Source organism: Oryctolagus cuniculus, chromosome 11, assembly GCF_051225735.1.
Source record: "Oryctolagus cuniculus isolate XC-2025 breed Fujian yellow rabbit chromosome 11, ASM5122573v1, whole genome shotgun sequence".
Classification (NCBI taxonomy): domain Eukaryota; kingdom Metazoa; phylum Chordata; class Mammalia; order Lagomorpha; family Leporidae; genus Oryctolagus; species Oryctolagus cuniculus.
The window spans coordinates 44,139,531-44,162,342 of NC_142877.1; the positions used below are offsets into that span (position 1 = coordinate 44,139,531).

The 22,812-nt window shown below is 49.9% G+C and overlaps 1 protein-coding gene across 1 annotated transcript in view; it reads left to right on the top strand.

Moving 5' to 3' along the window:
• SLC24A3 (solute carrier family 24 member 3) overlaps positions 1–22,812 on the top strand; it is a 527,286-nt gene that overhangs the window by 375,343 nt on the left and 129,131 nt on the right. The window contains exon 4 of the mRNA XM_002710947.6: positions 18,221–18,295. Within this exon, the coding sequence (XP_002710993.3) occupies positions 18,221–18,295 (75 nt within the window). The remainder of the gene's footprint in view (positions 1–18,220; positions 18,296–22,812) is intronic.

The following is a 22,812-nucleotide window of genomic DNA, read 5'->3' on the forward strand; positions in this document are numbered from 1 at the left end:
GTTGTGGCTTATAGAGAAGTAGAGAAAGTGATTTTTTTAATACGGTATTTCAAATAAGTATCAGAGACCAAATATTTATTTATTAACAAAAGTCATCCTTGAAACAGACTGTTCGTTGTTGAGATGACCACAAAGGGTTTAGACTGTGACATGAGCTTCATTGATAAAGCAGCCATGGGGTTTGAGAAGCTTGACTCTTATTTTGAGAAATGGGCAAAATGCTACCAAAGAGTATTGCATTCTACCATTCCTTGTGAAAGGAATAGTCAGTCTGTGTAGTAAAAGTCGCTGTGGGCCGGCGCCATGGCTCACTAGGCTAATCCTCTGCCTGCGGCTCCGGCACTCAGGGTTCTAGTCCCAGTTGGGGAACCGGTTCTGTCCCGATTGCTCCTCTTCCAGTCCAGCTCTCTGCTGTGGCCCAGGAAGGCAGTGGAGGATGGCCCAAGTGCTTGGGCCCTGCACCCGCATGGGAGACCAGGAGGAAGTGCCTGGCTCCTGGCTTCAGATCGGCACAGTGCGCCAGCCATAGCGGCCATTTCAGGGGTGAACCAACGGAAGGAAGATCTTTATCTCTCTCTCTCACTGTCTGACTCTGCCTGTCAAAAAAAATAAATAAATAAACTCACTGTGACCTTGCTTTAACAAACTGCTGGGGCTGGCGCTGTGACATAGCGGGTAAAGCCGCCTGCAGTGCCAGCATCCCATATGGGTGCCAGTTTGAGTCCCGGCTGTTCTGCTTCCGATCCATCTCTCTCCTGTGGCCTGGGAAAGCAGTTGAAAATGGCTCAAGTCTTTGGGCCCCTGCACCCATGTGGGATGGGTGCAGAAGAAGCTCCTGGCTCCTGGCTTCAGATCAGTCCAGCTCCAGCCATTGTGACCATTTGAGGAATAATCCAGTGGATGGAAGACCTCTCTCTCCCTCTCTCTGCCTCTCCTTCTTTCTCTGTGTAACTCTGACTTCCAAATAAATAAATAAATCTTTAAAAAAAAAAAAAAGATTGAAACTGCTACAGCGACCCCAGCCTTCAGCAGGCACCACTGCCATCGTTGAGCAGCTGTCACCGTCAGTGCCCGACCCTGCACCTGCAGGGATCACAGCTGTTGAAGTCCCAGATGATCATTAGCAGTTTTTAGGAATAAAGCTTTTGCCTTCATTTTCATTTATTTATTTGACGGGCAGACAAAGAGAGTCGCTCCATCTGCTAATTTACTCCCCAGATGGCCATATTGACTGGGGAGCTGGAGCCAGGTACCAGGAACTCAATCCAGGTGTCCCACATGGGTGGGCACCCAATGACTTGGACCATCACCGCTGTGACCCAGGGCCTATGTCAGCAAGAAGCTGTGTTCAGGAGCTGGAGCCAAGTGCCAAACCCCAGCAATCCAGTCTGGATCACGGGCATTTTAACTGCTAGGCTAAATGCCTGCCCTGGGATTAAGTATTTTTAAAACTAAGGTGTGCAGGCTGGCGCCACGGCTCATTTGGCTAATCCTCTGCCTGCGGCACTGGCACCCTGGGTTCTAGTCCCGATTGGGGTGCCAGTTCTGTCCCGGTTGCTCCTCTTCCAGTCTGCTGTGGCCTGGGAGTGCAGTGGAGGGTGGCCCAAGTGCTTGGGCCCTGCACCTACATGGGAGACCAGGAGGAGGCGCCTGGCTCCTGGCTTCAGATCGGCGCATTGCGTCAGCCTTAGCGGCCATTTGGGGGGGGTGAACCAACGGAAAAGGAAGACCTTTCCCTCTGTCTCTCTCTCTCTCACCAACTCTGCCTGTAAAAAAAAAAAAAAAAAAAAAAAAAAAAACTAAGGTGTGCAAATTGTTTTAGTCATCATACAGTTGCACGCTTCATAGAGTGTAAACATAAATTTCATACACAGTAGGAAAGCAAGAAATTTGGGTGACTCACTTTGTTGTGATATTCAGTTTATTGCAGTCATCAAGAACCAAACCCATGCATCTCCTAGGTATGCCCATGCTTGTGCTAGTATCAGCTTCTCCAGATAGGGCCGCCGTTTCCTTCCTCTTGCCCTGGTGAGGTATCCCTTCTCTGTGCTCACAGAGGAGCCGGTGACCAGCTCTGCGCTTGCCTTTGAAGTGCAGTATTCTGCTCACATGTCCAACAGAGAAGTTGCTGCCCCATCAGTACCATGGGGATCCCCATCACTGGTTTGGGTGCCCATCAGCAGCTCCCATGTGTTTTGCTGCCATTGAATCCCCACTGTGACCTGCAAGGCCACCTCAGCAGGATGTACTGGAAGTAACAAGTTCCCAGGAATGCGCATTCACTGAGGTGCTCAACAATGACTGGCTGGTACAGTAGCAAGACAGCCCAGCTCCTCTGCTCCAAGACAAGATGAATGCTGTGATGCAGTCCACACTCTATCGAGGGTTGTTTTTTTTTTTTTTTTTAAGATTTACTTATTTGAGAGGCAGAGTTACAGAGAGAGAGAGAGATCTTCCATCCACTGGATTACTCCTCAAATGGCCACAATGGCTGGAGCTGTGCCAATCCAGAGCCGGGAGCCAGGAGCTTCTTCTGTGTCTCCCACATGGGTGCAGGGGCCCAAGCACTTTGTCCATCTTCCACGGCTTTCCCAGGCCATAACAGAGAGCTGGATCAGAAGTGGAGCAGCCAGGACTCAAACTGGTGCCCAGATGGGATGGCTATGCCATGGGGCAGGCTTGCCCACTATGCTACAGTACCAGCCCCTCTATAGAATTCTGTATAAGAGCACCCTGAGGCTGGGCTCTTGGTTGGCATCACACTGTTCTCAGCTTCTTGCCTTCTTATCTGTCTCCTCTACTGCATTCTTATTTATTTGAAAGGCAGAGTTACAGAGAGGCAGAGAGAGAGAGAGAGAGAAAGAGAGAGAGAGAGAGGTGTTCCATCCGCTAGTTCACTCCCCAAATGGCTATAATGGCTGGAGCTGGACCATTCTGAAGCCAGGTGCTTCTTCTAGGTTCCCCTTGTGGGTGCAGGAGCCCCAGGACTTGGGCCATCCTCCACTGCTTTCTCAGGCCATAGCAGAGAGCTGGATCAGAAAAGAAGCAGCAAGGACTCGAACTGGTGCCCCCATGGGGTGCCACCACTGCAGGCAGCAGCTTTACAGGCTTCGCTGCAGCGCTGGCCCCTCCCATTGCATTTAGATTCTCAGCTGAGGATCTGCATCTGGGAACTGAGACTTCATGTGGACACACCCTCTTCTTCGGACTTGCTCACACCACTACAAGAACCATTGGCCTCTCACACTGACGGTCACTTAGATGGAACATCTTCCAAGCAGGTGGAGCACTCTCTCAGGTGCCTGGAGGCCACTGACTGAGACGGCCGTGTGATTAAGATCAGTGACTTTGACATTGTAAAGCTCTAGAGATACAAGAACACTGGCTGTCCAAATCTCACCTGGCTCATCTGTAAAATGGAGACCCCATAGGACCGACTTCTGGCTGTGGGTTGTGGACGAGGCAAAATGAGCTAATCCCAGGCTGGCCCATCAGAAGGACCTCATTCAAGGAACACAGCAGAAACCACACTGCAGGCAGTGTTCCAGGCCTGGGCATCCAAGTGAACAAAAGTGTCCCAAACCTCTGCCTCCATGAATGTTCCAAGTGGAATTCTCATAGCCATGGGCTCCAGTCCTAACATGCAGAAAGCCTTGGTGTGGGAGCAGGATTGAGGTGGGTGATCCCTCTCCCCTGAAATGAACTGGAAGGGTGCCCGCTGACTCAAGTTTCCTCACAAGACAAGCCCTAGGTGTCGGGAGACACCCAAGCTCTGTAGGGAACTCTTCAGACAGAGCATGAAGCTGTGGGCAGTCCTGGTCCTACAACCTAGGGCAAGAACATTGTAACAGGACTGGTCCTACAGCAGAGTGGCTGCAGGAAACCAGGGGCCCACTTGTCTGACCTGAGATATGGGAGCAGTTGGACCAGACGTGAGGTCACAGTTCCGACTGCTAGCCAGCCTCACTTTGTTTGACTTGGTTGCTTTACCATTGTTGAAATCAGTCATTCAGTCAATACTTGCTGGATTGTTTTATTCGAGACACAGAGACAGACAGAGCTCCTATATTCTGAGTCACTCCCCCAGATGCCTGCAACAGTCAGTGCTTTGCCAAGTCAAATTCAAAAGCCAGGAACTCCATTTAGTTCTTCCAGAAGCGTGGCAGGGATCCAAGTACTTGAGCCATCACCTCCTGCAACACAGGGTATGCCTTAGCAGGAAACTTGGAATTGGAAGTGGAGCCAGGACTCCAGCCTAGGCGTTCAGATCTGGGATGTGGGCATCCTAAGCAGTGTCTTAGCCCCTATAACAAGCATTACCCCCCCACCACCACCAGTGTGTACTTATTGAGCATGTACTATGTGCCAGCACTTCCCTAGGTGCTGAGACACACTGCAGAACAAGAGACAAAGACCTGTGTCCTTGTGGAGTTTACATTCTAAGACAACGGAACAGGTAGTAAAATAAATAGACTACTGTTATACACAAACCAGCTAGTATGTGAGAAGATAACCTATGTAGTGGAAGAGAGAAAATGTGGGTCAGGTTAGGGAGATAGAGGAGGGAGGGGGGAGAAGAGGTGCAGGAGAAGTGGGGCCAGCCCGGGCTCCAAGGGGATGAGATCTGAGCTGAGACAAGTGAGGGAAGGGGTAGTGTGGATGTCCAGCAGGAGTGTGATAGATAGATGGAGCAGCCAGCGCAAGGGCCCTGAGGCACAGCCAGGGAGTCTTACCCAATCAAGAGCCTGGAGTTAGAATGCTTGGAGCAGAGGCAGCAGGGGGGTGAGAAGGAGGTGGAGTCAGAGTTTCCAGTACTGGAATCAGTTTTTCTCTAAATGACCAACTTGCTAGCTTCTCTGGAAAATCAGGGGCACTGGCCTCTCTGAGCTTTGTTCCCATGCAGTAATCAGCTCGGGCGAGCACAGGCTGCCCACCCTGGAAAGGCTGCCATTGTCCAGTGAGCTGTGGACCAGACCTCTTCCATGTTTCTCATCTTCACAGCTTGCTGGCCCTGTGGACAGCTGAGGCTGTGGCCCAGGCATCAGCCTCTGCCAACACCCAGAACACCCCAACTTCCCATCCCTCACTGCTTCCAATTCAGCCTTGCCAACCTCAGAACCCCTGTCCCCCAAGCCTGTTCTCAAGCAAACCAAACAAAGACGTTTGCTGGGTGATACTTTGAACAGGAAGGAAATGCATTCAGACGGAGAGGGGACATCCATGCTTAATTCTGCACGCATGGCTCTTTCCTGGGAAATGGTTAACACTCGAACCAGGAAAGCGTCTTCCCCTGGAAGCATCTAGGGTGTGTGCCCAGTTCTTGGCGGGGAGGAGGGGAAGGGGGTGGTTGCCGTGGAAACTGGAAAACATTGCTGCTTCTCCATCATGCTTGACTGCAGGGTTTCGGGTAGGTGGCCCTTGAAAAGCGATTTTATTTGTCTTTTCAAATCCAAACTTTTTAGAGAAACCAAAACTACATCTCAATCACATTCTCTTTGCAAGACAAAAATAGTTAAGTAGGCCATCTCAAACCCATTAACACGGTTGGGAAGCGGCAGGTAAATTGGACTACGTCAAACTGAAGACCTTCTGTCTATCAAGGATATAGCCAATAGAGTGAAAAGACAACCCACTGACTGGGAGGAAACACTTGTGAATTGTATCTCTCAAAGGAAGTTGACAACCAGAATACATAAAGAACTCCCACAACTCCACAACAACAGAACAAACAGCCACGTGGGCAACCCAGATGGTGCTCCAGACTACTGGCTTCCGTCTAAACCAGCCCTAGTTATTGCAGCCATTTGGGAAGTAAACCAACAAATGGAAGATATCTCTCTCTCTCTCCCTCCCTCCCTCCCTCCCTCCCTCCCTGCCTCCTTCCTTCCCTCTCCCTCTCTTGCTGTATCACTCTACCTTTCGAATAAATAAATACATCTTCTTTAAAGAAAAAGGATCACAGAAGAACAGGTACTGGCAAAGATGTAAAGAAATTTTCATCTTTAGGTACTATTTGTGGGAACATAAAATGGTATGACCGATGGCAAATCCTCAAGAATGAAAAATTGAATTATATCTGACCCAGCAATTTCACTTTTGAGTATATTTCCAAAACAATTGAAATCAGAGATTTGGAGAGTTATTTGTATACCTGTGTTCATAACAGCACTGTTGATAGCCAAGAGGTGGAAGCAACCAAGTTTGCATTGGATAAGCTACCCGTGAGATGTGTGTGTGTGTGTGCGTGTATGTGTGTGTGTGTGTGTGTAATATTACTCAACCTTGAAAAGGAAGGAAATTCTGAGCCTTGCTACAACATGGATGAACTGTGAGGACATTCTGTTGAATGCAGCAGCCACTCACAAAAGGGCACCTGCCATATGACTGTACTTCTGTGGGGTACCGGGAATAATGAAACCAATAGAGGCAGAAAGTGGGAGGCTGATTGTCAAGGGCTAAGGGGGAGCAAGAATGGGGAGTGAGTGCTTAATGGGTGCAGAGTTTCAGTTTGGGAAGCTGAAAAGGCCCTGGAGGTAGATAGTGGTAATGGCTCTACGTCAGTGTGGCTATAATTAATACTTGTGAACTGTGCCCTAAAAACTGGCTAAGAAAGTAAAGTTAGTGTTATATGTATTTTACTACAATAAAAAAAATTCTTAAAAATCCAAAACACTAGATAGATGGAGATCCATGTGTCTCCATCTATGGGAAGAGAGGTGGAAATAGAAGTAGACAGAGAGGGGCTCTCCAATGGCTCAGCCCCTCTCCAAGAACCCAGCTCTGCCTTCCCCCAGCCAGGCTCACTCTCCTCTGTGTTACTGACCATAAAAGGGAAGAAAGGCTAACGTGGGGATGGAAACGATCCACGATCCCAGAGAGCAGTTCATCCTGGGACCCCAATAAAGGAGCAGGTCAGGGAGCTCCCTGGGGGTCAGAGCTGTCCAGCCGTGCTGGGTCTGCCCTCCCTGGCCAGCTTCCCAGCCCTTCTGAGCAACACACGCCCGGCTGTTGCATGAGGCCATGCCTGTGCTCTGCTTCCTGGTCTCAGCGTGGGGTTTTCTTTCTTCCTTGTCTGAATGCTTTCTTCTCTGTGTGTTGCCATCGTTTTGTGTCTCTGTTCTTACTGTCAGTCTTGCTCAGTCCTCAGTGGGTGCCCGGAAGTCATCGAGGATGAGTATCCAGGTGGACACACTGCTGACTTAGACCCAGCAGCTGTCCGTGTCCTTTTCCCTATCCTTCCGCCTCCTCTCACCTCTGTGCCTCCCTTCTTTCTCTCCTCCCTCAGTCTCCTGCGTGGTTCTCTGCTGTACCCCAGCTCATTCTCCACTCTCTCTACCCTGCTCTGTCCTGAGAGACCTGCCTCTGAGATCCGGGTCTCCTGGCCTCCCGTGCCTCTGGCTTCCAGTTCAACCAAAGCCAGGATGGAAGGAGCAAGGGATGGGACATTCCCTGCTCCCTCCTGGCCCTCCAGGGCCTGGAAGTGGCTGCTTCCCTCCACTCTCTATAGTGATGGGCTGCCTGGCAGCCCCTTCCCCATGCTCACCAGGCTGCAGTGGCCTGTGCCCTCCAAGGTGCACCTTCAGGCCAGAGCCAGGTAATAGCTTCCTTTTTTAATTTATTTTTATTTTTTTTATTTTTATTTTTTTGACAGGCAGAGTGGACAGTGAGAGAGAGAGAGAGAGAGAGAGAGGTCTTCCTTTTGCCGTTGGTTTACCCTCCAATGGCCACCGTGGCCAGCGCACTGTGGCCGGCGCACTGTGCTGATCTGAAGCCAGGAGCCAAATGCTTCTCCTGGTCTCCCATGCGGGTGCAGGGCCCAAGCACTTGGGCCATCCTCCACTGCACTCCCTGGCCACAGCAGAGAGCTGGCCTGGAAGAGGGGCAACCAGGACAGAATCCGGCGCCCCGACCAGGACTAGAACCTGGGGTGCCGGTGCCGCAGGTGGAGGATTAGCCTATTGAGCCGCGGCACCAGCCGGTAATAGCTTTAATAGCTTCTTACTATTGTGCAGCCCCTGGACCTTGGCGGTCTTTGTTGGCTGCCCTAAGCCTGGCTGTGCTGCACCAAGGAGCCCTGCCTTAAGTTCTCTTCATTTACAAAAAGAGTTCTCTCTGGTCCAACCCTTTGCTGAGTTGCTTCTGTTTCCTGCTGTTCCAGACTTGACCGCCCTTCAAGGTGTGTGTGTGGGGCGGGGGGTCATACTTGCACCTGGAGACGTATGGGGATGGGTTCTCTCCCACTGTGTGCCCTTGGACCACCTGCATCGGAGGCACCTGGTGCTGGTTAGAAATGCAGGTCCTGGAGTGTCAGCCTAGCCTCTGGAGGTGGTGCTAGGAGCTCTCGTTCTGTGTGCATTTCTGGAGACTGGCTCACAGTGCAGCACACGGTATAGCACATACAATCCTCCGTGGGTGCAGTAGATAGAAGATGTGGCATGAGGTCTCATAGCCATGCGTCTTTAATAGTGATGAATGCGAATGATGGTCCCAGGTCTCTGCCACTCCACTAATGTGGCACAAAAGATCTGAGATGTCCATGAGGGCAGACATGCCCCCAGGTCCTGCCAACACTACTCGGGCTCCTTTCCTGTATTCCTAGTGGAAGGAAGTGCTGAATTCCGAAGACAACTTGGAGCAAAAGCACAGTTTACTCCCAGCCAAGTAAACCACAGTTCTTTCTAAACTGCTCCTTGTTGGGGTGGTTGGAAGGCTTATGGACCCTGGGTTAAGAGCCTTATCTTAAAAGAGGTCCCTGCAGAAGGGGTTGGGGTCCTGGTAGAGGTTAGAGGAGTAAGCATTCCTCAGACAGAGCACCAAGGGTCCTCTTTGCCTCTGCCACTTGCTAGCTGAGTGGCTGGAGCCCCGATCCTGACCTTCCCTTCTCTGTCTCTGTTCCCACCTGTGAGGATGCACGAAGCCCAGCGACCCCTCCTTTAGGGTATGATGAGAAATGGAGAAAGTGCGTGCGTGACCCACGGTGAGCACCCAGTGGGGCCACGTGACCCTAAAAATGTGTCACCAAACATGTGGCTCTCAGGCCACTTGACGCATAGTTGGCCTGGGAAAGTGAGAGACAAAGTGGAGTTACCCCTACGTGAGGGAGCAGGGCAGCTGGGGTGCTGATACACCAACACCACAAGCCACTGGTGACGGGCTCCTGTGGAGTCTTAGTTTCCAAGCGTTTATTGGCTGCATTTGGTTCAATCAAAAGTCTTCCAGTGAACCGAGACAGATTCTGACATTTGCAAGACAGTGGATCTCTGAGTTCCTAAGGCCTGAAGAATACCATGGCACTGATAGCCATCTGCTACACTCCTGTCCCCTGGCAACCCCTGTCCCCAACCCCTCTGGCTCAGAGCCTGTGTCTGTCCTTAGAGACTGGAGCCACAGTGTCCTCAGTGGTGGGGGAACCCAAGAGTGGGCACAGGGTCGGTTCCTCCACAGCCAGCTTGAGCCCCGGATGCTCCACTTCTAATCTGGCTCTGTGCAAACGCTCCCAAAGACAACAGATGGTGGCCCAGGTCTCTGGGACCCTGCCGTCCACATGGGAGACCCAAATGGAGTTCCTGGCTCCTGGCTTCTGCCTGGCTGAGCTCTGGCTGTTACAGCAAAATATAAGATTCTCTCTGTATCTATCTTTTCCTCTCTCTGTCACTCTGCCTTTCAAGTAAATACATCTTAAAAATATGTGGTTTTTATTTTCCAAACCTCATTATGCAATCATTTCAAACTATGAAAACAACAGATGAGAAAAAGAAAGATGATGATGATGGTAATGGTGGTAGTGATGGTGGTGGTGGTGGTGGTGGTGATAATGATGGTGATGGTAGTGGTGGTGGTAATGGTGGTGGTGGTGGTGGTAATGATGGTAATGATGGTGATGGTTACTCAAGCCAGTAGTCCTATAGATCTTCCCTAGGAATTCCTTCCCCAAAACCACCTTCATTGAAATTGAAGACTGAGACAGGGGTGCAGATGATGTAGTAAAAAGAATCTGCCAGTGATCAACAGAACTGCAGCCTGTTGATGCCACATAAAACAGCAGGGTTAACATTGAGCCATTGAAATATGTTTGGCCTCGCAATTCAGAAGCTGTTATGTGTGTTGACTTTTTGGCTATAGCCTGTTCACCTCCATTAAGTCACAGGCCACGGTGATTTCTTGTTATCCAAGGTAGTTTTAGCTTAGCCACTGCAGCCGGAGTTCTCTCTTTTTATTAGTCCCAATCAACCCTTGAGCCTGCCTGATGGCTTGAGAGCCACTTCCCTTGCTGGCCTCCTTCACTGCCCCACACCCAGCACACTATCTTCTAGACCCTGTATCAGTTACCAGGCACATGCTTGCATGTACAGAAACCCCTGATTGACAGCAGCTGCAACCAGTGGGAGTTCCTTTTCTCACACAACAAGAAATGCAGATGGAGGTGGTTTGGGGCATTAGTTCAGATGGTAAGTTGTGTCCTTGGGTGGTTATCCTCCTATTTGTTGTCTCAGAGCCATACTAAGGCTGATGCTCTTCCAGGCATTCCATCAAAGTTCAATGCAGAAAGAAAGGGTGTTCTAGGTGGGTGTATCTCATTGATCAGAATTGTGGTGCATGGCCATGGTGAGTGGCAAGAAGGTTTTAAAAAGTTGAGTGTGTTATTCCCCAGAGGAACATGGGGGTTGTGTTTGCAAGATAAAATGGTGACTCACTAAACCTTTGAACCCACAGTGTCTGCTCCATTGTGAAACTCTCTCCCAGGATCTTCACACCTTGAGTTAAGTGCAGTCATTTATCGTGAATACTCCCAGCCAGCCCTCAAGTCATTCTTTGTCCAAGGACAGTGACTTAAATCTTTAAAAAAAAACCACATTTATTTATTTATTTGAAGGTGGGAGAGAAAGAGAAACTTCCATTAGCTGGTTCACTCCCCCACATGGCCATAACAGCCATGGCTGAGCCAGGCTGAAGCCAGGATCTTCATCTGGGTCTCCCACATGGGTGTCAGGGACCCAAGCACTTGGGCCATCCTCTGTTGCTTTCCCAGGCCATTAGCTGAGAGCTGGATGGGAAGTGGAGCAGCTGGGACTCGAACCATCACCCAAATAGGATGCCAGTTTCGCAGGCAATGGCTTTACTTGCTATGCCACAGCGCCGGCCCTGTGACTTAAATCTTAGGCCCTTTCCACCAAGCAGTATAGCTGGCTTTTGTTCCATCTGTTACTGTGGAATTAATAAATAATTATCTCTACGTTGTGACTACCTCAAAATAGAATCATCATTTCCTTTGGTGGCCTCTGACTAGTGTATACTTTATTTTACTTTATTTTTTAAGATTTTTTTTTATTTATTTGACAGGTAGAGTTACAGACAGTGAGAGAGAGAGAGACGGAGAGAAAGGTCTTCCTTCCGCTGGTTCATCCCCAGATGGCCGCAATGGCCAGAGCTACGCCAATCTGAAGCCAGGAGCCAGGTGCTTCCTCCTGGTCTCCCACGTGGGTGCAGGGGCCCAAGGACTTGGGCCATCCTCCACTGCCCTCCTGGGCCACATCAGAGAGCTGGACTGGAAGAGGAGCAACCAGGACTAGAACTTGGCACCCATATGGGATGCTGGTGCCACAGGCGGAGGATTAACCTAGTGTGTCACCATGCCGGCCCCCTAGTGTATACTTTACATGTATAAATATTATTTCAACCAAGAGGAGAGAACAGGGTCCTGGCTACCCCTGGTGGTACTGCTTTGTCATATTGTCACTTTGGAATATTTTTTAGGTCTGACTTCTTAGAGTTTGTTCATTACTGTTGTTCCAATATGGTTCACTGTCGCTCCCCCTCTTCGTGGAGGAACGACACAGGACCCTGCGCTGTTCTTTCGTTTGCTCGGCCCTCCCCGGGTTTGCTGCTGGTTCTTCCCGGGTTGGCTACTATCCCTTCCACCTCCGTGGAAGGGCAGTTCCCCCTGGCCACATTCCCCACTTCCGCAGGGGAGCGGCACACTGCCGGCCGGCTCTCTCGGGGGCTGCACAGGTGTTCACCTTAGATGTTCCCCTTAGATGTTCCTGGTGCATGCCGTCTCTCTCCTCCTTTATAGTCCTCCTCCGCCAATCCTAACTCGGCTGCCCACACACCGAGTACACTGCTCTCCTCCAATCAGGAGCAGGTCCTGCAGCTTGTCAAGTTGGTGAGAGGCAGCTGGGTAGAAGCTGTTGCCTCCTCTCCCAGCGCCATATTGTGGGAGAGCAGATGCATAGAATAAGTCTTAATTCCAGTAACTTAGTCTAGTCCGAATTGCTCCCCACAGTTCACCTTTTTTATCTTGGCTCTATCTGTTATCCATGCATCAGAGGACACATTAACACATTGCCATGATAATGCTGTGTAGCAGGTGGCCTCACAACCTCAGTGACACACCACAACAGCAGTTAACCTAACTTGTGAGTCTTTGCATGGAGCCGAACTGTTGAACTGGGGTTGGGCTTGAGCAGTCTCACCTGGGCCTGTCCATGTCTTGGGATTGGCGGCTTGTTGGCTGCTGGGCCAGCTGGGGTGGTGACTCAGCTCTGCCCCACCTGTCTCTTTTCCTCCAGGATCTTCAGCAACAACTGTGCAGGCAGTGCTTGCTTGTATCAAAACCCCTTTGTCCATCTGTCTCCATTCACTCCTCCCAACAGCCACATACTCTGCCTGGAGAGCATGCTGGAGATTGCTCTCCTGGTGGAGACTAGGCCAGGTGAGAGCAGGCATTCAAAGTCACACAGCTTGCAAATGTCAAGTCCTGGACTTGATGCAAGATCCTCCACGCATCGTGGGCTTCCTCCGAGGCTCCAGGCTGCCCCACGTTCTGCAGCTGCTGGGGCCCGCTCAATGCTGCTTGCACATTTTCCATGCCATACTGCACAGGAGATACCGGCTACCCTGTGAACCCCACTCTCGTGGGAGTCCATTCACTTGGTCTAAACCCTTCTGTGCAAGCTCACCTGGGCTGGGGTGGATAGAAATGTGTGATGTACACAGCTGCTGCCCCTCAGGAGAAGAGAGGCCAAATCCACAGATGTTGAACACAGCTCAGGGTCCCAGTCACTCAGGATCAGTGCATGAGTACAGTTAGGTTTCCGGGAGAGAGAAGCCCCTGTGGTCATGAGTTTCACATAGACACTCCAAAAACCCCTCTGTTCTCTAGGTACCCCTCACTCATGACTTCCAGAGTGTATCCCAGGTGCACTTGTTCAGGTTGCTGTAGCCTGGCCTCAAGGCTTAGATTCCAGGGTGCTCCTTCGGGCTGCCTCAGGGTATTGGGACAGCTCAAGGATTTCTGAGCATTGAAATCTATCTTGTACTATAGTGCACCTTGTAAAAATAACAATACAGAAGCAGGTACTGTGATGTAGTAAACTAAGCCTCCACGTGGGGCACCAGCATCCCATATGGGCTCCGATCCATATTCCTGCTGTTCCACTTCCAATCTAACTCTCTAGAAGAGAGAAAGCAGTGGAAGATGACCCAAATGCTTGGGCCCCCGCACCTGCATGGGAAACCCAAAGCTCCCAGCTTTGGTTCAGCCCAGCTCCAGCTGTTGCAAGCATTTGAGGAGTGAACCAGTGGATGGAAGACCTCTCTCTGTGTGTGTCTCTCCCTCTCTCTCTCTCTCTGTCTCTGTGTGTGTGTGTGTGTGTGTGTGTGTGTGTGTGTGTCTGTAACTCTGCCTCTCAAATAAATAAGTAAATAATCTTTAAAACAAAAGAATATAAAAAAAGACTACCAGTGGTCCACAAAATGGGTGACTTGGGTTCTAAAGAATGTCCCTCCCTCTGTGTGTTTGGTGGAGACAGTTTCATAATAGGTAGGCTGAAAACCAGCAGAAGTGTCCATGGGGTGGGGAATCAGAAATGACCTCTGTATACAAGAAGACAGCTGAGCCCCCAAGGAAGCCTTGGAGACACCTGTGGGCTGGAAAGCTCTTCCCACGCATCTCTGAGTCCCCTGAGAAATGGACCAGTACCTCCCTGCCTCCCACAGGAGTTGAAAGAATGAAGCGATATAGTCCTGGTCAAGTACCTAGCACATGCCTGGAACTCCTGGCCCCGCACATGGTGACAAATGTTACCATCATTGGTGTTGCTGCCCTTGTCATGATCTTCATTGAAATGAACGTAGCCTGTGGACAAAGGGGAATGGTCAGATTACTCTCAAAATGCCTTATTCTTGTATGAACGTGTTTTCCCAGTGTCTTGATGGTGCTGTCCGTGGCATACTTGCTGTAGGCTCTCTGCATCTCAAAGTTCAGTTCTGTGTGTAATTTGCTGTGTCCTCTGTTCACTTTGCTTGTGCTGCTTTGCCCTTCCAGTAGGAGCCTGTTTTCCTTCAGGCAATGTGGGAGAGCATCACAGGGTACCTTTTTCAACCACAGGGCCAGGCCTACCCTCAGCTGCCAGCCACCCCACCAACCTGCAGCCCTCTCGGGGTACCCAGAGGAGCTTTGTCATGGGGCGTGTGATTGACAGGGAAGGATCCTACCCCATTCTTGTCTTGTGCGTGGAGACTGCTGTAGTTTTCCATGGTCATCACCCTCAAGAAGCATGGGAGCTGCTCACCTCCCACCCCATCCAAACTCGGCAACATGTAGGATGTTGGATGCAGCCCCTTGCCTGTGAGCAGGGCTGATACTTACTACTATTGGGACATTTTCTCGATGAGATGCTGTTTGGACTTGCAGGCACTGTAGGCCGTTTCGATGAGCTCAATATGTCAGCTGTGGACAGCTTATTTAGATCTTGGTTAATCCACAGATGTGCAGTTCTCGCTTCCAATTACTGAATTTGGATGTCCTTTCAAAGATGATGTTCAGACCTGCATATCATTGTACCAGCCAAGTCTTAGGGCACCAGAGGACTTGAGTCCATTGCAATTTGGAAATGTATTTTCTGACATTTCCACAAGGCTGTACAATTCAGCATTCATTATTTTTAGATGGATGTCTTCCCCCCACAAAAAAAAAAAACTGCAAAAAATTTTGTAGTGGATATGCATTGATCAATTAATAAAAAGTTGTTTTTAAGATTTCTTTGTGGGGACATCATTGTGGTATAGCAGGTAAGGCCTGTGATGCTGGCATCCCATATGGGCGCCAGTTCAAGTCCTGGCTGCTCCATTTCCCATCCAGCTCCTTGCTAATGACCTGGGAAAAGCAATTAAAGATGGCCCAAGTGCTTGAATCCCCGCCACCCATGTGGAAGACCTGGAAGAAGCTCCTGGCTTCAGCTTGGCTCAGCTCTGGCGGTTGTGTACATCTGGGGAGTAAACAGAAGATGGACAGTTTATCTCTCTCCCTCTCTCTCCTTCTCTCTCTCCCTCTCTTTCTCCCTCCCTCTCACCCTCTCTCCTTCTTTCTCTCTTTCTCTCTCACTCCCTCTCCCACTCCCGTTCTCCCTCCCTCCATCTCCCTCTCTCTCTCCTCTCTCTCTCCCTCATCCCATTCTCCCTCCCTCCCTCCCTCTCTTCCTCTCCTACTGTCTCCTTCTCTCTCTCTCCCTCTCTTTCTCTCTCCCTCTCACCCTCTCTCCTTCTTTCTCTCTCTCTCTCTCACTCTTCCACTCTCTCTCCCACTCTTTCTCTCTTCCACTCTCTCTCTCTCCTTCTCTTGTTCTCCCTCCCTCCCTCCCTCTCTCACTCTCTCCTCTCTCTCTTTCATTTTCAATTAAATAAATCTTTAAAAAGAAAAAACATTTCTCTGCACGCTGGCCAGAGTCCTTCCTCTAAACTCTCCTACCACCTACAAACACACACACACACACACACACACACACACACACACAAAAGTAGATGCAAGAAGGGAAACTTAGAAAATATTAGAAATTTTGAAATACAATGATAACCACACCCACAGGAAGGAGACACATGGCTATGGCTGGACTTCCAAACTGCTACATGCAAGAAAAGTTAGGGAAGTGTACAAACATACATCTACTTAGATAAGTTGATAAAATGAGATTGCACATACCATTTTCTAACATTTTTCCTTTAGCAATGTGTTGCAAATACCTTTCCTTATCACCAAGTATGAACTTATGGAATCCTTTTCACAGTATTTCATTGAATGGTGAGTCATGGTTTACGTAACTCATCCCTTGTGGTGTGTTTTGATAAGTTTTCATAATATATTAGAATCAGCAATTTTGAGCTGAATGTCGCCGGCACATATGTCTTTGTGCATTTGTCTGGTATTTCCACAGTACCTGACAAATATTCTGAAGGCGCACTTGAGAATCATGCAGTCTGGTAGGAGAGACAGAACAGATCTCTGTGAAAAGAAAACAAGCTCATGCGTAGGGGAGGTAAGGCTCTGAACCAGTGCAGCCACCAGGAGTCAAAGGCCAAAGGGAGCATCATTTCACGCTTGCATTGCTGCGGAAGCTTCTATGACAGACAGTTGCAAGTGACAGACATTCAACTAAAATAGCATGCATGTCAAAGGCATGCTCTCGGCTCATGAATTGGAAGGCTGACTTTGGTTTCAGACTGAACTGTGTGCAGGGTTCACATGGTGTCATTGGCCCCTGTGTGTGTGTGTGTGTGTGTGTGTGTGTGTGTGGGCATGCCTGCATGCACCTGTCCCTTCTCTTAGTCCAGCTTCTCCCTGCGTGAGCAGCGTTCTGAGATAAGCTCTGCCTACAGGACAGCTACCTCTACCATCCCCAGACTCAGGGGAGTGTGCATCTCAGAAAGAGAGAGCTTCTTCCCTTCAGCTTCTCTGCTGATCCCCATTTGGCCCTTACTGGCCTTTGGCCCACCACCACACTGTGTGATAGTGAAGGGGTATCCTGGTAGCCAGCATAGGCCATGTGCCTATCCCCTGTTAGGAGGAGGGGATAAGTGACCGAGGGCCCTATCCTGGGGAACAGTTCACAGAAGAAAATGTTGCGGCAAGGTCAGTAAATCAAAGTCCTGTCATTGCACGTTGGCCCTTGAACCACATGTTAAATATGCTGGGCTCTAAGTAGCAGAGAATCAGCGAATCCAACCTCTTTTGTGAGGCTTAGGGTACATTATAACATCTAGAGGTAGGGTGGGCTCTGGTGTCACTTGACCAGTGCTCCGTGGCATCCTTAGGGGGCTAAGGTGCTTTGTAACTCGGGGTCAACTGTATCTCAAGTACATTTTCCTTCCATGTGGCCGCTAATGGCAAGGAGGGCTCCCAGCTACCTGTCCTCAACCAGCAAGAGCAGGTGAGAGCTGATTCCTTTTGGCAGTGACTCTGAAACCTCTCCTGCCATCTGATTGGGCCCACCTAGGCCATGCACCTGATTCGGACACAGTGGCCATCCTTGGGGAACAGTGCACACCGATTGGCCCATCGTTATCTGTTCTTCAGGAAGCAAGGTGTAGGAGAACAAGGTGTCGCCTCCTGCATGGGGTGTGGTGGATATTTGGACAAAACTGGGGTCCCTCAGGAAAGACTGGGAGTTGGGTGCTAGATGGCCAACCAGCCCTGGGATCTGAATAGTCACCGAGGAAACAGGTGGCTGGTTGAAGCGGAGAGGCAGTTGCTGGCCAAAAGGCAGAATCCGGAACGTGCCCTGGCCCTAGCTGACCCAGACATGGAAGCAAGTTTGCAGAGCCCGTCCTGCAGGGAAGGAAGTTCAGCTGGAGGTGTTCATGCATTCATGCCTTCACTTCACACATCTCCGTTGAGCACCTGCCATATACCCAGACTCTGTGCTGACTGCTAATCCTAGCAGATACAGAAATCCTAGCAGATAAATTTCACATCTGTGTGTGCTTCTAGCAGGGGAGACAGACAATATACAAATTGATGTGACATGATATACCAAAAAATAATCATAAAGTGAGGGAAGTGGGATAAAGAGGAGTGGAAGGGAGAGGAGTTGAGTTGACCTTGAGCTTGGACCTGCAGGGTATAGTAGAGATCGCCAGTGACATATCTGGGAAGAAGAGTGTTCAGGGCACCAGGAACAGCAAGTGCAAAGGCCCTGAGGCAGGCATCTGTTTGGGGAACAAGGAGGTGGCCAAGAGGAGAGTGGCAGGCAATGCAGTTAGGGAGAAAGCCAAAGCCAGGCCATGTGTAGTTCTTCCAGGCGTTGCAAAGACCTTGTTCTAAATCCTAACTCCCATTTGAATGCATGGTGACAAAGGATATTACTGAAGGCAGAAGCAGCCAGACCCGCACCCACTTGGCTCTCCCTGCCTGTGAGTTAACTCTGTCTCCTCACCTCTCTTCCAGGCCATGTACATGTTCTACGCGCTGGCCATCGTGTGTGACGACTTCTTCGTCCCCTCCTTGGAAAAGATCTGTGAGGTACGTGTCTCCTTTTCTTGCGGTGTCCACGCCGGGCTCAGGACAGGGCCTGTGTGCCCTGGCACTGCTCCAGCCCTGCGCCCTGCACAGCAGCTGGGGCAGGGATCCCCGCCATCAGCAAGCTGGGGAGCAGTGGACGATGTTAGCACTAAAGCTCCCTCAGCACGCTCAGAATTCCATGACACTGACAGATACTTGGATTTCAACTGCAGGAACAGCTCTCTCCACTCCATTAGGCCATAGTTGATGTGCTCCAGTCATCCCTTGGGTATCCAGAAAGGATTGGTTCCAGAAACCCCCGCGGGGATACAAACCCATGCTTACTCAGGGCTCTTGTATATTTGCATAGAACTGGTGCTCACGCTCCTGTGTTCTTTATATCACTCCTGGATTCTCTGTGATACTGAAGACTAAATCCCATGCTGTTCTGTGTTGTTTAGGGAGTAGTGGCTGGGGAGGGAGACAGACTGAACTGTTCTCAGATCTTTGCACTTGGCCGTCGGTCAAACCCACAGATGCAGAACCCACGATATGAAGTCTGACTCCGCTCTGTTCCCTTCCTCATTTTCCTTCCATCTTTAAATCCTGTTCTTCCTCTCTCCCTAGCCCTTTCTCCATGTGCCTCTTCGACACCCATCCCTGTCCTTTGGTAGTCACTGGGGGTCCTCGAAGACCGAGAGCCCCCCCAGCCACATGCCTCGCCCAGCTTGCTGTCTCATGTGTGCAGAAAGACCCTGAGCAGAGGCCTGAGAGGCTCTGAGATGAAAGAATTGGGTACAGAGACCAGGAAAGTGTCTCCGTTAGAAATCATCACAGAGTACGCCAGGCTGAACAGCAAGTTAAATCCCTTTCATCAAAAAATACCCAGCAGATCTAGAACTCTCCGGCACCTGCCTCTTTCATCTCTTTGCTCTAAAGCATGGTATCCTTTATCTGGAAACTTCCATTTTATCTATTGATTTTTTTTTCTAATTCAGAGTCCCAGTTTTCAGAAGGGACCTCGCCCAGATACATCTCTCGTCTGAAAGCCCAATCTCCTTCTGCCTCTGCTCCTCAAAGCGTGTGACTCCCCCTTTCCTCCCAACCCCCTAATATCTGAGTCAGCAAGTCTTGGGGAGCAAGGGAGGGAGGGGGCCCAAATTTTCGTTTTTTTTTTTAATTTTATTTTATTTTTTATTTTTTGACAGGCAGAGTGGACAGTGAGAGAGAGAGACAGAGAGAAAGGTCTTCCTTTTGCCGTTGGTTCACCCTCCAATGGCCGCCGCGGCCAGCGTGCTGCGGCCGGCGCACCGCGCTGATCCGATGGCAGGAGCCAGATACTTATCCTGGTCTCCCATGGGGTGCAGGGCCCAAGGAATTGGGCCATCCTCCACTGCACTCCCTGGCCACAGCAGAGAGCTGGCCTGGAAGAGGGGTGACCGGGACAGAATCCGGCGCCCCGACCGGGACTATAACCCGGTGTGCCGGCGCCGCAAAGTGGAGGATTAGCCTAGTGAGCCGCGGCGACGGCCTATTTTTTTTTTTTCAAATTTTCGTTTTTTAATACATTCACAGGTTGCTTGTTGAGAAACAACTTGAGAACCGCTCTCTTAAGCAGTTCCTGCTGTCCCTGAAAACGTGTTAGGTTTCGTGCCTTAGATAGACAGATGGTAGAAAATAGATTAGATAGATAGTAGATAGATGGGAAATGGATAAAAGATCAATTAAAGAGGGAGAGAAATAGGCACATGAGTATATGGTAGATAGATGATAGATACTAGAGAGAGAGAGACAGAGAGATACATAGAAGATAATTAGACACATGGTACATAGATGAGAAATATAGAGAAGATAGATTAAAAAGAGACAGGTAGGTAGATAGTAGATAGATGATAGATGCATACATACATACACAGGTAGGTAGATAGATGGCAGATAGATGATTGGTAGGTGATAGATGATTGACAGATATGATAGGTCGTAGATGATAGATTATTATAGATAGAAGATAGATTTAGGCAGAGGTAGATGATAAAGACAAATGATAGTTAGATAATTGGTTAATGATAGACAGATAGATGATAGGCAGTTAAACAGATGATTAGAGAGAGAGATAATTGGCAGATGATTACAGGTGGGTAGATGAGAGAGAGAGAGAGAGAGAGAGAGAGAGAGAGAGAGAAGGGAGGGACCTCCTAGAGGCTGCAGCAAGTGCACCTGTCTTGCTGTCTTGTAGCACAGTAGCATAAGAGAGGTGAAGTGGTTGCTGAGACGCACAGTGGGCAGGTGAGGAGCCCTTCTCACAGTGACTCAGCCTACGGCAAGCAGGAGGAAGTGTCCGGAACCTGTAGAGATCCTTTGTGATCTCTGAAATGCAATCATCCATCGGTATCCAGGAGGCACTGGTTCCAGGAACCCTTGTGGCTGTCAAAACACACAGATACCCAAATCCCTTATACAACATAGTGTTTACATATAACCTATGCATATCTTCCCATATACTCAGTTTTTAATGGTATTTGTATATTTTCATTTTATTAGAAAGACAGGGAGCAGAGATCTTCCATCCCATGGTTGATTCAACCAAGACTGGGCCAAACCCAAGCCAGGAGCACAGAACACAGTTGAGGTTCCCATGCATATGGCAGGGACTCAAGTACTTGAGCCATCACTTGCTGCCTTCTAGAGTGAGCATTAGCAGGAAGCTGGAGTTGGAAGCAGAGCTGGGACCCAAACCCGGAACATCACAGATGCATCATAACTCCTGCACCAAATGCCCTCCTCTATCCCATGTACCTTACATCACCTGTAGATTTCTCTGTACTGCCTACTACAGTACAAATGTGATGTACATAGTGACAGTGCATTGTGTAGGGCATAATGACAAAAACCAGTGTGCACCTGTTCAGCACAGATGCCGATTTTTTCTGAACATTTTCCATCTGAGGCTGGTCAAATCCTGAGACATGGAGGGCCAACTGTACCACCAGTTGCTGGTTTATTCTTCAAGCAAAGCAAAGCAACTCATCCCTTTCCCACACAGCTTTTACTGTTGCTAATGGCAAAGATGCTGTATGCCAGATGTACAGAAATGATTGTCAGCGAACACTCTACTCAGTGGAAGAAACCTAAGGAATGTGTGGACAGACACGCAGCCTTGGAAGAAGCAATTAAAGAGCCTGAACACTGCAGGAAAAGAGAGCATGGGGAGAGGTTAGTTTTTAATGAAAAAGGTTAGAGGCTCGTGTTGTGGCCTCCACCTGTGGCACTGGCATCCCATATGAGCACTGGTTAGTGTCCCGGCTGTTCCTCTTCCAATCTAGCTCTATGCTGTGGCCTGGGGAAAGCAGTGGAAAATGGCCCAGGTGTTTGGACCCCTGCATCCACGTGGAGACCTGGGAGAAGCTCCTGATTCCTGTCTTCAGATTGCCCAGCTCCAGTTTTTGTGGCCATTTGGGGAGTGAACCAGCAGATGGAAGATTGGGCCATCTTTTCACTGCTTTCCCAGGCTGTAGCAGAAAGCTAGATTAGAAGAGGAGCAGCCAGGACTTGAACCAGCGCCCATATGGGATGCCGGTGCTGCAGGCGGTGGCTTTACCGGCTACACCACAATGCCAGCCCCCCCACGCTTTACAAACAAGAAAAACAGGGGCTCAGAAAAGTTAAGCACCCTGCCGCAGGTCACACAGCTGGCTAGGGATGGAGTCATGATCTGCACCCAAGCCAGCGTGAGCTCTGAGTTCTGGGTCCTCATGCTTGTTGCCACTGTGCCATGCAGAGGAGCTTGGCACAGCCCCTGGTTTTGTCAGTAGTGGCTCCACCTCTGGGGTGGCAGTGGTGGACGAAGAAGAGGAGCCACCTTTTCCCAAGCCCTTTGTGCTTCCATCCCCTGAGTCTAATCTCAGGAGCGAGATCAGTGTAACAAGGCAGAGTGTCACCTGCTTGCATCCTTGACAGCTGCTGTGCCTCTGCCAGGAGCAGAAACACACTGAGCTGTTGAGGAAACATGGTGTCAGCCAGGGTCGGTGGGGCAAGCACCAAGATTACACTCATCTAGAGGTCCCGTGTGTTTAACCTGTAACAGACAAGCAATGGTTGACACCATCTCCCGAGCTTGGGGGATGGAGGTGCCAGCCAACCCTTGGCAGCCTCAAGGGCTGTTCAGCACCTTTGCTTTCCCTAATCCCTGTCTGATGTTGTGTTCTTCATGGGTGCTTAGAGCCTGCAGCTGGGCACAAAAGGGTGCAGTGGGTTAAGCTGTTGCTTGGCACAACAGCAGCCCATATCCAAGCACTTGTTCAAGTCCCCTGGCTGTACTGCTTCCAGTCCAGCTCCCTGCTGTATGCACCTGGGAAGGCAGCAGAGGATGGTCCGACCGCTGGAGCCCCTGCCACCCACAAGGGAGAGACCAAGGTGGAGTTCTGAGCTCTTGGTTTCGGCCTGCGCCAGCCATGGCTGCTGCAGCCATTTGGGGAGTGAGCCACCAGATGGAAGATCTCTCCCTCTGACACTTTGCCTGTCAATAAATAAATAAATAA